The sequence below is a fragment of the Mustela putorius genome, unplaced genomic scaffold (genome assembly GCF_011764305.1).
Source record: "Mustela putorius furo isolate JIRA1106 unplaced genomic scaffold, ASM1176430v1.1 tig00003976_pilon_pilon_pilon, whole genome shotgun sequence".
NCBI classification, from domain to species: Eukaryota; Metazoa; Chordata; class Mammalia; order Carnivora; family Mustelidae; genus Mustela; species Mustela putorius.
Genome location: NW_025422118.1, coordinates 3,631,336 through 3,647,151, shown reverse-complemented (window position 1 = coordinate 3,647,151; position 15,816 = coordinate 3,631,336). Strand labels below are relative to the sequence as shown.

The 15,816-nt window shown below is 34.0% G+C and overlaps 1 protein-coding gene across 4 annotated transcripts in view; it reads left to right on the top strand.

Annotated features, from left to right (window-relative positions):
* Nucleotides 1–15,816, top strand: part of ADAM2 (ADAM metallopeptidase domain 2) — a 155,508-nt gene that overhangs the window by 75,715 nt on the left and 63,977 nt on the right. For all 4 annotated transcript variants that reach the window (XR_001180466.2, XR_001180465.2, XM_013059256.2 and 1 more), the window contains exon 11: nucleotides 5,657–5,793. Coding sequence is in view for 2 of the 4 variants with exons in the window: in XM_013059256.2 (XP_012914710.1) it covers nucleotides 5,657–5,793 (137 nt within the window). In the remaining 2 variants the exon portion in view is untranslated. The remainder of the gene's footprint in view (nucleotides 1–5,656; nucleotides 5,794–15,816) is intronic.

The window sequence follows — 15,816 nt, the reverse complement described above, 5'->3', positions numbered from 1 at the left end:
ATAAAACCCAGTGCTCCATGAAATATGTGTCCTTTAATTAAACAAATTAAAATAAAGATGGCTTGAATATAGATGATGTAAATCCAATTTAAAAAAACAAGTTAACAGTTTCAAGTTAAACTGAAAGACTCTAGAAAGGAGAAAGTAATAAAAAATAATACTATCAACGAAAAATATAAAATATGTATATCATGGAAAAAATCATCAAATCCAAAAGTAATTTGTTTGAAAAGATAAATGAAATTGATAAACCTCAAGCAAAACTAGTGTCCTATTTGTAAAAGAGCAAATAAATTATCAAAACCTCATTGAGAAAAAAAAAAAAACACCGAATACCCAACTTTTGTAGCAACATGGATGGGACTGGAAAAGATTATGCTGAGTGAAATAAGTCAAGCAGAGAGAGGCAAATATCATATGGTTTCAATATTTGTGGAGCATAAAAATAGCATGGAGGACATGGGGAGATAGAGAGGAGAAGGGAGTTGGGGGAAATTGGAAGGGGCGGTGAACCATGAGAGACTATGGACTCTGAAAAACAATCTGAGGGTTTTGAAGGGGCGGGGGGTGGGAGGTCGGGGTACCAGGTGGTGGGTATTATAGAGGGCACAGATTGCATGGAGCACTGGGTGTGGTGCAAGAATAATGAATACTGTTATGCTGAAAATAAATAAAAAAAAAACCAAAAAACCAAAAAACAAAACAAAAAATACCTCATTGAGAATAAAAGTACACAATCACCACAGATCCTACATATATTAAAAATAAAACAAGGCAGATTCTCAACTAATGTATGGCAAGAGATTTGGATAAAGTTAACAAATTTCATGAATAATAAAATCTATCAAATGAATAGGAAAGAAAACCTGAATGAACATTGACCTATTGGGTAACTGAGTCTTAAGACTTCAAAATGAACACACACAAACAGTAGGTTCAGAGGGCCTCCTTGAAGAAGTCCCAAAAGTTTTAGTACCAGTGTAAAACAAATTCTTCTAGAGAATATAAAAGGAGGGGCTGTTTCTTTGCTTGTGTTATGAATTGAGATTTATGCCAACTATATGTTAGCAAAAGAATTCTGCAATTTATCAGAAGAGTAACACAACATAACCCAAGTAGGAATTATTCCAGGAATGCAAAGTCAATTTTGTATTTGAAAATAAATCATAATCTACCATACCAAAAGAAATAATAGGTGCAGAAAAAAACATTTGGTAAAGTTAGAACCTGTTTATGACAAAATAGAGATAAAACTGTCAACAAACTAGTTATAAAAATTAACACCTTTAAGAAATTTTTGTCCACTCAAAGGTCTTAAAGTTAATCACTTATGTTTTCTTTCTTTTTTTTTTTAAGATTTTATTTATTTGACAGACAGAGATCACAAGTAGGCAGAGAAGCAGGTAGAGAGAGAGGAGGAAGCAGGCTCCCTGCTGAGCAGAGAGCCCAATGTGGGGCTCAATCCCAGGACCCTGGGATCATGATCTGAGCTGAAGGCAGAGGCTTTAACCCACTGAGCCATCCGGTGCTCCTCACTTATGTTTTCTAATACAAACTTGTTTTTACCTTTCAATTATAGGTCTATATAAACCACATTAAAATAACTCATTTGGTGTAAGTTAGGGGTCAGGATTATTTATTCACATTAGGTAAGTAGTCACTAAATGACACTTAGTAAACAGGCCATTTTTCTTTCACAGAATTAAAGTGGTGCCTTTGTTATATATAAATCTGATCATCATATTCCTGGTCTCTCTCTTGATTCTTTTATGATCATTGCTCTTTCTGTTCTTCCACCAACACCATTATCTTAATAATTATAGTTTTATATTTATTATCAACAATGGTAGTATAAACCCTCCTACTAATTCTTCAGACTAATTTGGGTATCTTTTTAAAGATTTTATTTATTTATTTGACAGAGAGAGATCACAAGTAGGCAGAGAGGCAGGCAGAGGGGTGGGGAAGCAGGCTCCCTGCTGAGCAGAGGGGAGGGGCTCGATCGCAGGACCCTGAGATCATGACCTGAGCCGAAAGCAGAGGCTTAACCCACTGAGCCACCCAGGCACCCCTAATTTGGGTATCTTAAGTTTTCTGCATTTCTGTTTTAGAATCAGTTTGTGAATTTCAACAAAAATCTTTGGATTTTGATTATTTTTTTAATTGAATCCTTAGGTCACTTTGAGGAAGATTGACATTTTAACAATATTGAGTCCTCTTATCCATGAACTGGATAAACATGTGTGGTATAGTCATATGATACAAGCAAAAAAAAAAAAAAGAACTATTGGTACACTGAATAATTGATGGATCTCAAAAACTGTAGGCTGAGCAAAAGAAGAGCATGATGCCATTTAAAAAAATAAAGCTAAAGTGTTGCTAAAGATAAGCTATATTTTTAAAAGTCAGAATTAGAAGTTACATTTAGTGGATGGGCGCCTGGGTTATGATCCCAGGGTCCTGGGTTCCAGCCCTCCATCGGGCTCTCTGCTCAGCAGGGACCCTGCTTCCTCCTCTTTCTCTGCCTGCCTCTCTGCCTACTTGTGATCTCTGTCTATCAAATAAATAAATAAAATCTTAAAAAAAAAAAAAGAAGTTATATTTAGTGGAGAGGTAATGTCCGGAAACTTGCTGGAGAAAGCTTGCTCAGTAGTAAAAACATTCTGTATCTTCTACAGTGTAGTACTTAAGCAAGTTTGTGACACATACACATCATAAATATGTATGTATATGTGTATACACATATGATATGTATAAATTATATATGAATACATATGTATGTGTAAATAAATATTCTATATATATGTATGTGTATATTTACCTAAAACTGCATCAAGGTACGTAAGATTTGTACACTCAGCATGAAAACATCACACAAAATAAAATGTTATCAATAATTTTGAAAAGGCAATACCCAAAAGTGGTTAAAAATATTTTAATTTCAACTATAAAAAATTAAAAAATCAGATTTTTTCTCTTTTATGTTTCAAATCAATCTACCTATCTAATGCCAGAAATTTTAACCCTAATGAGTATAAAAATACAGAATATGGTGCCAAAGGAAAACTAATATATCAGTATTAGTATAAAACAGCAAAATGTTCTTCAGGTAAAATGATATGAATTTTAAGTGATTCATTATTTAGGATGAAACAAAATTTTATCTGCCTTATATATTAAACCTGAAATCATATGTATCCAACTAAATACCTTCAAAGTACACAAAGCAAACACTGAAAACTACTAGCCCAAATAAATCATACTTGGATAATTAATTTTTCAGACTAAAATTTAGAAGATTTGAACAATATTAGCAAGCTTTATCTGAAAGACATATATAGAATCTTGATTTCTAAAATTGGAGATCAGAAGTTTTTATGAGCGTGTCAGGCACATTTGTAGAATAATCACATGTTGCAGAGTAAGGAAGTCTCAATCAATACTTCCTTGTCTACCAACTTTTTTGTCTGGTGATTGATGCTTAAGAAGCCTTAATAAATGTCAGTTACTGTTAATATTTTACAACTATTGTTCTAAGTAGGTATTATTTACAAAAAGAAACATCTACTTAGTCGTAACATTTTTCCTCAAATATTTTTAAAAAATCTAATATTTAACATTAGATTATAAGTTATATTTAACTTATTTTTTTCCATTATTTTGTTTTCAAAACAGAAGTAATCATAAAAATATCCTATAGGAAATTCTCATATTCTAGTCCATACCGTTTTCAAATTTTTCATACTGGTCTGTTATGGACTAAGTCATGTCCTCCTAAAATCCATATATTGAACCCCAAAGCCCCATGTGACTCCACTTTGTGGAGATACTTAAGAGATCATAAAAGTGGATCCCTAATTCAATAGAACTGGCTTTCATAAAGAAAGAGAACGAGACAGCAGAGATACCTATCTGTACATACGCAGTGGAAAAACCAAGTGAGAAAAGAAGGCAGCCATGGAAGAAGGACCCCACCAGAAACGAATGATGCTGGTACTTTGATCTTGGACTTTTGATCTTCAGAACTATGAAAAAATAATTTTGTTGTTTAAATCATCCCCATCTGTAGTATTTTGTAATGTCATTCTGAGCTGAATAGTAGAAGTATAGAGTATAAAGAAATTTCATCTCAAAAACTAAACCATGTATCTGATCCTATCATACAATGAAAGGAAAAGTCAAAATACATGTGGTAGTAAGAAGATAGAAAATAAAGAAGCAGTTGCATGGGGTGGGGAGGAGAATACTTTCACACAAATAACTAAAATGGAATTTTTGAATATTGGTTTTTTCATCTTACTAAGCTGTAAAAGATAACAGGGAATGGGACAGATACAGAATAAGAAACAAATGTAAAGATACATTGAATAATGCTAGACCTTTTCTACTTATCCCGCAAAAGGAAAATTTGTAACTGCAGCAAAAATGTAATATACTATTATTATTTGTAACATCCAATTATTTAAATTCTTGAAATTTAGAATCTTCAGAGTTCTTCAATTTCTTTTCCACTCTTCCTCCCTCTCCCTTTCTCTCTCTGAAAATTAAACTGTGGTAATTTGATAAAGGGACCATTTATCAATGTGTATGCAAGATATAGGAACTTTGCCGTACTTTAGGGCTAGCAATAAAAAAATTTAATTGTCACTCAGACTTGAAAGAAAGGACAATGTCATTTTCCTACAGTCACAGACAGAAGGTAGAGGCTTCCACTCAAGGATTCAGACAGTTATAGGCACCCTGGCAGTGAAACGTCCTACTCTTTTCTTAGCTTGTTAATCTCTTTAGATTAAATCTAGGTTAAAGCAACGCTTTAACATAATCTATTGGTTTCACTTTCTGGGCTAAATAGGTGGAAAATGGTGGAAAATGGTGCAGGTTTGAGAGGTAAACAGAAGATACCAAAATGTATTCCTAGAAACCAATCTTGAAGTATATTTAATAAAATACTATTAGATCTATATGAACAGATAATGTAATTTTTGTATTTTTCTTAAACTGCCTATGTTTTAGTATGGTTAAAATGTGCTATAATAAGTATCCTATATTTGCAAAAAGCAAAATTATAAAGTTACTTTAGTTTTAAAAATAAAGTTTAAACAACTATGGAAAATCAGCATTTTTAATTTCAGTCATTATTTAGCTTAATTTAATGGGTTAATTTATGATTTTTTAAATGTATGGAAAATTTACACAAAATATTACCCCCAAATAATTAAATTATAAATGATCATAACCTGTTAATTTGACACACATATAGTTTGTGTATATGTGTGTATCTAAAGATTTTCTTTTGTGAATGCAAGTATGACTATAATAATTCTCATATATAATTAACAAGTTATTGGGACAATATTTTTCTTGCCCTGATGCCACCCAGTGAACCATGCATTTACATCTTGGTAAAATTTCAGATCTCCCTTTTTATATTTTTCTTATATTGGTAATGGTACCTGTAACATGTTAGATAAATATGGTTGGCACACCTGTGGTTAACATATTAGATGCCTCTATTCAATTTTATTGAGTGACTATTTTTAATAATTACATTACTTTCCAGGTAAATGAAGTATCTTCTAAAATTTGAGTGTGGGTTTTTTTGTTTGTTTGTTTGTTTGTTTTGTTTTTGTACGTGTGTGTGTGTGTTTTTTTCCAGCACCCCAGAACCATAAGTCTGGAATCGCTTGCAGTTGTTATAGCTCAATTACTAAGCCTTAGTATGGGAATAGCTTATGATGATATTAGCAAATGCCAGTGCTCAGGAACTGTCTGCATAATGAATCCAGAAGCAATGTAAGATGCTTTACTTTTATATTCTTTATATACATAGTTTATGTAAAAATAACTTTGGTGTATTTAGTTTTAAAAAGTCTAGGGTGCTAAAACAATACCCAACAATGCCCAATGCTGCATGTCTACATCCCTGTCACTTGTAATCTGATACCGCACTTGCTTTGTCATATGTGACCTAACTCTACAGTTATCACTAAATCACTTGCCAGATATTATAATCTAATGCATGATTTCATAAGCTAAATACAGGCTTGTGATCACTCTACAAGAATGATTTTTGTTTGCATGAATCTCTTCCATTTTGCCCTCTCAACCTGAAGTCTTGGCATTGTCTGAATTGGGAGGTGCTGTTTTTCAGCTTTTTCTGTTACTAGAGAAGGCCTTTTTGCAATATCCTCACCCTGCCTCAAAGACCTAGTGAATCTGGTGGAGTATACAATGGTGAGATTTCATAGAATTAGGATCAAATAGAAGATTTAGGGAAACCACCATCCAGCAAGTGATTAGAGCCAGCCTCTTGTGCTTCTGAAGGACATTTCTCACAGCCACTTTCTGCTTCTCATATGTCTTAGAAAATCAAGACCCATTTCCTACAGCAACAAAGTTGATAACATCACATTCTCTCCACTCCTTCACTTCTGCTTCTGGAATTGTTTCTTAAGAATACTTGCACTCGGGGCACCTGGGTGGCTCAGTGGGTTAAAGCCTCTCCTTTCAGCTCAGGTCATGATTCCAGGGTCCTGGTATCAGGCCTCACATCAGGCTCTCTGCTCAGCGGGGAGCCTGCTTCCTCCCCTCTCCCTGCCTGCCTCTCTGCCTGCTTGCAATCTCTATCAAATAAATAAAATCTTAAAAAAAAAAAAGAATACTTGCACTCAAATCTTTATCTCAGGCTCTGATTTGGCAGCGACTTATATGGAAATAGTTATCTCAGAAGGGGCTATAGAACAGCATTATCAACAATAGCCAAATTATGGAAAGAACCCAAATGTCCATCAATGATGAATTGATAAAGAAGAGGATTGTATGCATGCGTGTGTGCATTTATGTGTATACACACACACACACACACACAAAGAATATTACTCAGTTATCAAAAAGAATGAAATTTTGCCATTTGCAATAAATACCCAATAGTGCAACAAAGCTACCCTACAATCCATTAAATATTCTGTACTTCTCTGTGGTCCCAGCGGAATGGAGTGACAATTGTCATCTCAATAAAAGATGTTGACTTTTCCTCATTCTCTCTTTCTCTATTCCTACTTCTTTAGTCCTATTTCCTAGTATCATGTCCCAAATGTATGTCCTACAATCAAGTTCATTACTTTTGCTTTTGTTTTTAATCTAAGTAAAGATGGATGATGGTATATGTACCTCATATTAATAATGTTTAACACTGCCTATTAAATATTGATTTATCTTTGACTGAACTATAGTTTTTTACAATAATGGTATGTTACCTTTAATACTGATTACAATGATTATAAGGGTTATGATGGTAAGGAAATGACAGAAGGACTAGAAGATCTGAATATTAATAGCTCCATGGACCCTCCACCTTCTCCTCAATATTGTCAAAGTATTCTTTGCTCAATTTAAAAAGAGTTTATTTTGTTGAGATGCTTAAATTATTATCATCATGGTTAGAAATTTTCAAAGTGCTGTGTTTCCACAATTTTTTTTCTTTGGGGAAATTATTAAATTAGGTATAAATAGATTAGCATATACTATTCTTTCTAATTGCACCTCTTTATATATAAGACTATAAAATTTCCAACTGTTCATAGCAAGTAGCAAGTATATATAAAATTTCATGGAACTTGTTTCCTACAGTTTTGCTAAACTTAGTTCTGGAATTTTAATTTATCTTTATTAGAACTTTACACATATACGATCACATATTATATATACAGTTTTACATTTTTTTCAATCTTCATATTTTTTCAAGTCTTATTTTTGCCTACTATGGTGGTTAGGACCTTTAATGCAATGTTAGATGATATGGGATGTGTGGCTGTTTTTCTTTCTTTTAATTTAAGAGCAAAATCTTTAATCCTTCACCATTAAATATATGAGCTGAAATATTTTCATAGAGGCTTTCACTCAGATTGAGGAAGTACTTTTCTTATTCTTTGTCCAAATTTCCATCATGAATAGATTTCATTGCATATAAAAAAGTTAGTGTGTTGTTATTGTTGTTTTTACTTTTTTCAGTTGATATGTTGAAATTGTTAAATAACTTGTTTTCCTGGGGTAAACCACATTTGGACATGATGAATAATCTTTTTTGTGTATTGCCCTACTTGTTGCTGGATTTTTCTTCTCTAATATTTGCCTCTCCGTATATTTATGAAGGACATTGGTCTTTAGTTGTTTACTCTTTTAATAATTTTGACTGGTTTTATTATCAGGCATCCTAAAATTTCCTAAAAGTGATCTGGAAAATTGATATTAGTTCTTCACAAATTATTTGATAGTAATTCATCAGTGAAGCCATATGGACTTAGACTTCTCTTTCTGGAAAGGTGTTTAATAGTTAATTTTAAGATATGAGGATATTTATTTGGGATTTAAAAAGTATTTCTTTGAAATTAACTTGTCATAAAGTTTCTATAATCTTCATTTATTTTTAAATTTAACTTAATTTTGAATGCAGTATAGCTAACATACAGCATTATATTGTTTCAGATGTATAATACAGTGATTCAACAATTCCATGTATTACTCAGTGCCCATCACAACAAATGCACTCTCAATCCCCACCACCTGTTTCACCCATCCCTCCAATCCACCTCCTCTCCGGTAACCATCAGTTTGTTCTCTGTAGTTAAGAGTTTATTTCTTAGTTTGTCTCTGTCTCTCTCTTTCTTTTTTTAACCTTTGCTCATTTGTTTCTTAAATTCCACATATAAGTGAATCATATAGCATTTGTCTTTTTCTGACTGACTTATTTTGCTTAGCACAATACTCTCTAGTTCCATCCATGTTATTGTAAATGGCAAGATTTTGTTCTTTTTAAGGCTAAATAATATTTATTGTATATATACTACATCATCTTTATCTATCAATTGATAAGACACTTGGCCTGCTTCCATGACTTTTATAGTATAAATAATCCTGCTATAAACATGGGGATGCATGTATCCATTTGAGTTAGTGTTTTTGTATTTTTTGGGTAAATACCCAGTAGTGCGATTAATGGATCATAGGTTAGCTTTATTTTAAACTTTTTGAGGGAGCTTTATATTGTTGTCCTCAGTGGCTGCAGCAGTTTGCATTCCCACCAATAGTGCACAAGGATTCCTTTTCTCCACATTCCCACCAAAACTTGTTTCTTGTGTTTTTTATTTTAGCCATTCCGACAGATGTGAGGTGATATCTCCCTGTGGTTTTGATTTATATATCCTTGATAATGAGCAATGTATAATATATTTTCATATATCTGTTGGCCATCTGGATTTTTTTTCAGAGAAATGTCTGTACATGTCTTCTGCCCATTTTTACATTGGATTATTTCTTTTTTGGGTGTTGAGTTTTAGAAGTTCTTTATATATTTTGGATATTAACCCTTTATCAAATATGTAATTTAAAATCTTTTATCCCTATCTTCTGTAGGTTGCCTTATAGTTTTGTTGATTATTTCCTTTGCTTTGCAGAAGTATTTTATTTTGAAATAGTCCCAGTAGTTTATTTTTGCTTTTATTTAGTTTGTTTCAGACATATGTAGAAAAATGTTGCTATGGCTGATATCAGAAACATTTCAGCCTTTGTTCTCTTTTAGGGATTTTTATGATCTCAGGTCTCAACTTCAAATCCTTAATTCCTTTTGAGTTTATTTTGTATATGGTGTGAAAAAAATGACTCAGGTTTGTTCTTTTGCATATTGCTGTCCAGTTTTCCCAACACCATTTGTTGAAGAGAATTTGTCCCATTGGATATTCTTTCCTGTTTTGTTGATTAATTGACCATAGAGTTGAGGGTTTATTTCTGAATTTCTATTTTGTTCTATTGCTCTATGTATCTATTTTTTTTGCGAGTACCATATTGTTTTGTATAACTTGAAGTCTAGAATGGTGATGCCTTCAGCTTTCCTTTTCTTTTTCAAAATTGTTTGGCTAATCAGGGTCTTTTGTTGTTCCATAAAAATTTTTAGGATTTTTTGTTCTAGGTCTGTGAAAACTGTTACTGGTATTTTTATAGGAACTGCATTAAATGTATAGATTGCCTTAGATAGTACATTTTAACAATATTTATTCTTCAAATCTATGAGCATGGAAATGTCTTTTTTTGTGTCATCTTCACTTTCTTTCATCAGTGTTCTATAGTTTTTTTTTTTAATTTTTTATTTTTTATAAACATATATTTTTATCCCCAGGGGTACAGGTCTGTGAATCACCAGGTTTACACACTTCACAGCACTCACCAAAGCACATACCCTCCCCAATGTCCATAATCCCACCCCCTTCTCCCAAACCCCCTCCCCCCGGCAACCCTCAGTTTGTTTTGTGAGATTAAGAGTCACTTATGGTTTGTCTCCCTCCCAATCCCATCTTGTTTCATTTATTCTTCTCCTACCCACTTAAGCCTCCATGTTGCATCACCACTTCCTCATATCAGGGAGATCATATGATAGTTGTCTTTCTCTGCTTGACTTATTTCACCAAGCATGATACGCTCTAGTTCCATCCATGTTGTCGCAAATGGCAAGATTTCATTTCTTTTGATGGCTGCATAGTATTCCATTGTGTATATATACCACTTCTTCTTGATCCATTCATCTGTTGATGGACATCTAGGTTCTATAGTTTTTATAGTACAGGTCTTTCACCTCTGGTTATGTTTATTACTAAGTATCTAATTATTTAAGGTGCGGTTATAAATGGGATCAGTTCCTTAATTTCTCTTTCTGCTGCTTTCTTATTCTAAAAATGCAACAGATTTCTGTACATTGATTTTAAATCCTATGACCTTACTGAATTCTTTTTCAGTTTTAGTAGTTTTTGGTGGAGTCATTCAGGTTTTCTATATGTAGTATTATGCCATCTGCAAAAAGTGAGTTTTCTTCTTTTCCAATTTGGATGCCTTTTATTTCTTTTTACTGTTGATTGCTGAAGGTAGGACTCCCAGTACTATGTTGAATAAAGGTGGTAAGAATGGACATCCTTGTCTTGTCCTTCACTTTAAAGGGAAAGATCTCCGTTTTCCCCAATTGAGTATAATATTCACTGTGGGTTTTTCTTATATGACCTTTATCATATTGAGGTATATTCCCTCTATTCCTACTTTGCTGAGGGATTTTTTTTAATCATAAATGGAAGTTGTACTTTATCAAATGTTTTTTTGTGTGTCTACTGAAATGATTAAAAGGTTTTTATCCTTTCCCTTACTGATGTGAGATATCATGTTGATTGATTTGTCAATATTGGATTACCCTTGCAAACCAGGAAAAATCCCAGTTGATTGTAGTGAATGACTTTTTAAATATACTGTTAAATTTAATTTGCTAGTATATTATTGAGAATTTCTCCCATCCATTTTCTTCTGTGATGCTGGCATGCATTTCTCTTTTTTTAGTGGAGTCTTTATCTGATTTTGGTATCAGGGTAATGCTGGCCTCATAGAATGAATTTGGAAGTTTTCTTTCATTTTCTATTTTTCAGGAATAGTTTGAGAAGAATATTAACTCTTCTTCCAGTGTTGGGTAGAATTTGCCTGTGAAGCCATACAGCTCAGGCTTTTGTTTGTTGAAGGTATTTTGATTACTAATTTGATCTTCCTGGTTATTGCTCTGTTCAAGTTTTCTACTTCTTTCTATTTCAGTTTTGGTAGTTTATACTTTTCTAGGAATTTATCCATGCTTCCGGGTTGTTTAATGTTTCGGTATATATAGTTTTTTATAATATTCTCTTATGATTGTATTGCTTTTCAGGGGTGCCTGGGTGGCTCAGATGGTTAAGCATCTGTCTTCAGCTCAGGTCATGATCCCAGGGTCCGAGGATCTTGTCCCAGATGATCAGTGGAGAGCCTGCTTCTTATCCCTCTCCCTCTGCTGGTTTCCCTGCTTGTGCTCTCTTGCTCTCTCTGTCAAATAAATGAATAAAATCTTGAAAAAAAACCCAGTTGTATTGTTTTTCATAATATTGTCCTACGATTGTATTTCTCTGGTGTTGGTTGTTATTTCTCCCATTATTTGTGATTTTGTCTATATGAATCTTTTTTTTTTCATAAGTCTGGCTAGAGGTTTATAAATTTTGTGGATCTTTCCAAAGATCCAGCTCCTGTTTCATTGATCTCCTTCTCCTCCTACTCCATCTCCTTCATTTTTTAAGTTTCTGTATCACTTATTCCTGTTCTAATCTTAATTATTTCCTTTCTTCTGCTGGTTTTACTTGTTCTCCTTTTTCCAGTTTCATTAAGTTTAAGGTTAGGTTGTTTATTTGAGATTTTTCTTGTTTCTTGAGGTAGGCCTGCATTGCTGTATACTTCCCCCTTACAACTGCTTTTGCTGTAGTCTAAGGTTTTGGATCATTGTGTTTTCATTTTCATTCTTTCCCATGTAGTTTTGATTTCTTCTTTGATTTCTTGATTGACTCATTCAGTGTTTAATATTATGTTATTTAACTTGCATGTTGCTGGATGATAGGGTAGTTCTATTTTTAAATTTTTGAGGATCCTGTTTTCCAGAGTGACTGTACCTACTTGCCTTCCCACCAACAGTGCAGGAGGGTTCCCCCTTGTCCACATCTTGGCCAACAGCTGTTATTTAAACATCTCCTGACTTTTAAATTACAGGTGTCTTTGGTTCTGAAATGAGTCTCTTGTAAGTAGCATATAGAAGGGTATTTTTTTTTTAATACTCTCTCACTTTATGTCTTTTGATTGGAGCAGCATTTAGTTCATTTACATTCAAATAATTATTGGTATGTATATATTTATTGCCACTTTGTTAGTTGTTTTCTCATTGTTTTTGTAGTTTTTGTCTGATTCTTTCTTCTCTTTCTCTTGGTCATGGTTTGCTGGTTTTCTTTAGTGATGAATACAAGTGAAGAAAAGAATTTTTAAAAATCGATTACTGTTTTTTTTTTTTAATTTCTGGAGAAAGACTACTATTCTTTCTATTCTACTATTCTATTCTACTATTCAATTTTTACAAAACATCCTCTACATATAGCAGTCTATATTAAGCTAATAGTCACTTAATTTTGATCTCATTCTTACTCCTCTTGCCTCCATGTTTACATATTTGGTATCATATTTTACATCTTTTTATTTTTTGCTTCTCTTGACTGATTTTTACAGGTATAATTCATTTTTTTTGGCTTTTGTTCTTCCTATTTTATTACTTTTACTTATGTTTTTGTTTTCCACTCACAGAGTCTCCTGTATGATTTCTTGTAGGGCTGGTTTAGTGGTCATCAATTCTTTTAACTTTTCTTTGTCTGGGAATCACTTTATCTCTCCTATTCTGAAGGATAGTCTTGCTGGATAGGGTATTCTTTTTTTTTTTCTTTTAATATGTTATTTATTTATTTGACAGACAGAGATCATAGATAGGCAGAGAGACAGGCATAGAGAGAAGGGGGAAGCAGGCTCCCTGCTGAGCAGAGAGCCTGACGTGGGGCTTGATCCCAGGACCCTGAGATCATGACCTGAATGAAAGCAGAGGCTTAACCCACTGAGCCACCCAGGGACCCCCTGGATAGGGTATTCTTGGATGCTGATTTTTCCCTCTCAGCATGTTGAATATATTGTGCCATTCTCTTCCCACCTGCAAAGTTTCTGCTGAAAGGTAAGCTGTTAGCCTTATGAAGTGTCCTTTGTATGTACCCATCCTCTTTTCTCTTGCAACCTTTACAATTATTTATCTCTATTTTTTTCTTTTTTCTTAAACCATTTTAATTAATAGGTGTCTTGGTGTGGACCTCTTTTGGTTGAATTTGTTGAGGGAAACTTTGCTTTCTGAATCTGGATCTGATTCCTACCCGAGATTTGTGAAGCTTTCAACTATTACTTCTTCAAATACATTTTATTTTTTACCCTTCTCCTTCTGGGATGCCTATAGTATAACGTTATTATGCTTGATAGAGTCATTGAGTTCTCTGAGTCTATTCTCATTATGCAGTATTTGTCTCCCACCTGTTCAGCTTGCTTGCTTTCCATTACTCTATCTTCCAGGTTGCTGATATATTCCTCTACTTCCTGTAGTCTACTATTTATTCCATCTATCTTGTTTTTAACTTATTAAATTCTTCATCTCTGATATATTATTTTGTATCTGTTGGTCAAGGTTCTCACTGGTATCCTCCACTTTTTCTGAAGTCCAATGAGTAACCTTATATGATCATTATTTTAAATTCTCTATCAGACATATAACTTATATCTGTTTCACTTAGATCTCCTGCTATGATTTTGTTGTGTTTTTCATTTGGGACATATCTCTCTGTCTCATTTTGTGTACTTCTCTGTGTCTATTTCTCTGTGTTAGGAAAGACAGTTAAATCTTCTGCTCTTGAAAGTAGTGCCTGTATGAAGAAGAGGTCCTGTAATGTCCTGCAGTGCAGTGTTTCCTGTTCACCAGAATCTCACACTTCAATGGAGTCTTCTCTGTGTGTTGCCTGCATCATGCTGTTGTGTTTGAGTTGCTTTATCTTTCAGTCCAGATGTCTCCACTGGCTCTCTACCTGTTGTGGGCTGTGCTTGCTCTCTGTGGTGGTAGTGAGACCCAGGCAGGCTGGCTCTGAGGGGATGTGACTGCAAGAGTACTCAAGGGTGGGACAGTGATTTTAGCAAAATTTGCACTGAGCTGCTAGTCACAGGCCAGTATGGCATATGTTTTGTGGCTACTATTCTTGAGGCAACTGGAGAGGACATGTGTGGAGTTAACAAAATTTGCACTGAGTCCAGGGCTGAGGCTGGCAGCCTTGGACTGTGTTTTTCCTCTGGAGAACTCACAGACAGGGAATGCTACTAACAAGTTAGGTAGCAAGTGTCAGTGCAGTATCATCTCCCATAGTGGCTCTATGTTTATGCTAGATTGCAAGAGAAGAGAATGGTGCCTGCCAGGTCTTTTGTTGCTGGAGAAGTCCCTCATCACATTCTGAAATTAGTATAAACTAAATTCCCTCTCATTTGCTTCTTTGTTGTGCAAATTGTCACTTCTATGTTGTCTCTCTGAGAGCTGCTGTTTCTTTAAGGGTGAGGATCCATTTATTACTCACTCTTTGGCTAACCCAAACTTCTGAAGTTCCAGGCTCCAAAACTTGGAGCCTTCAGAAGTTTGGGTTAGCCAAACTTCTGGGGGCCGCTACCCTCCATGTGGCCCCCTGGTACTTTCCCTTTTGAGATCCTGAAGCTCCCCTTTTCTTATGGACAACTCCTGACCACCATTTCTGCTCTTTTTAACCTCTCTGATATAGCTTCTTCTCTACATTTAGTCATGGAATTTATTTGGCCAGTCTTTGGATCACTCTCTGATTTATTAATGGAATGAGAGTGATGTCTAGTTGTAAAATGGGATGAAGTAAGCTTAGGGTCCTCCTACTCTGCATCTTCCCAAGTCTGAATTCCATTTATTTTTCTTTAAAAGTCACTGGAATCTCTACTGGTATTACTTCTTTTATCTCTGTACAATTTGTGTTTTCTTTTCTTTTTTTTTCTTCTTAATCAATCCAACTTGGGTTTTATCAAATCAATTGATTTTTTTAAAAAAAAATCTTTACTTTAATTTTATTAATTTTTGTCACTTGTCCAGTTTATTTTTGTAATTCTATGCATAGTTTGGGGTAAACTAGTTTTTCCTCCTAGATTTTTAATGTGAAAATGCAAATATTTAATTTTAAACCTTCTTTCTTTTTGTGTAAGCCCTTTTCTTTGTGATGCTTGCTTTTTTTTTTTTTTTTTTTTTTTTTTTTTTTTTGTCTAGTAGGTTGGTTTAGAAGTATGTCAACTGGGGACACCTGGGTTGCTCAATGGTTAAGCTTCTGTCTTCAGCTCAGATCTCAATCCCCTGATCCTGGGATC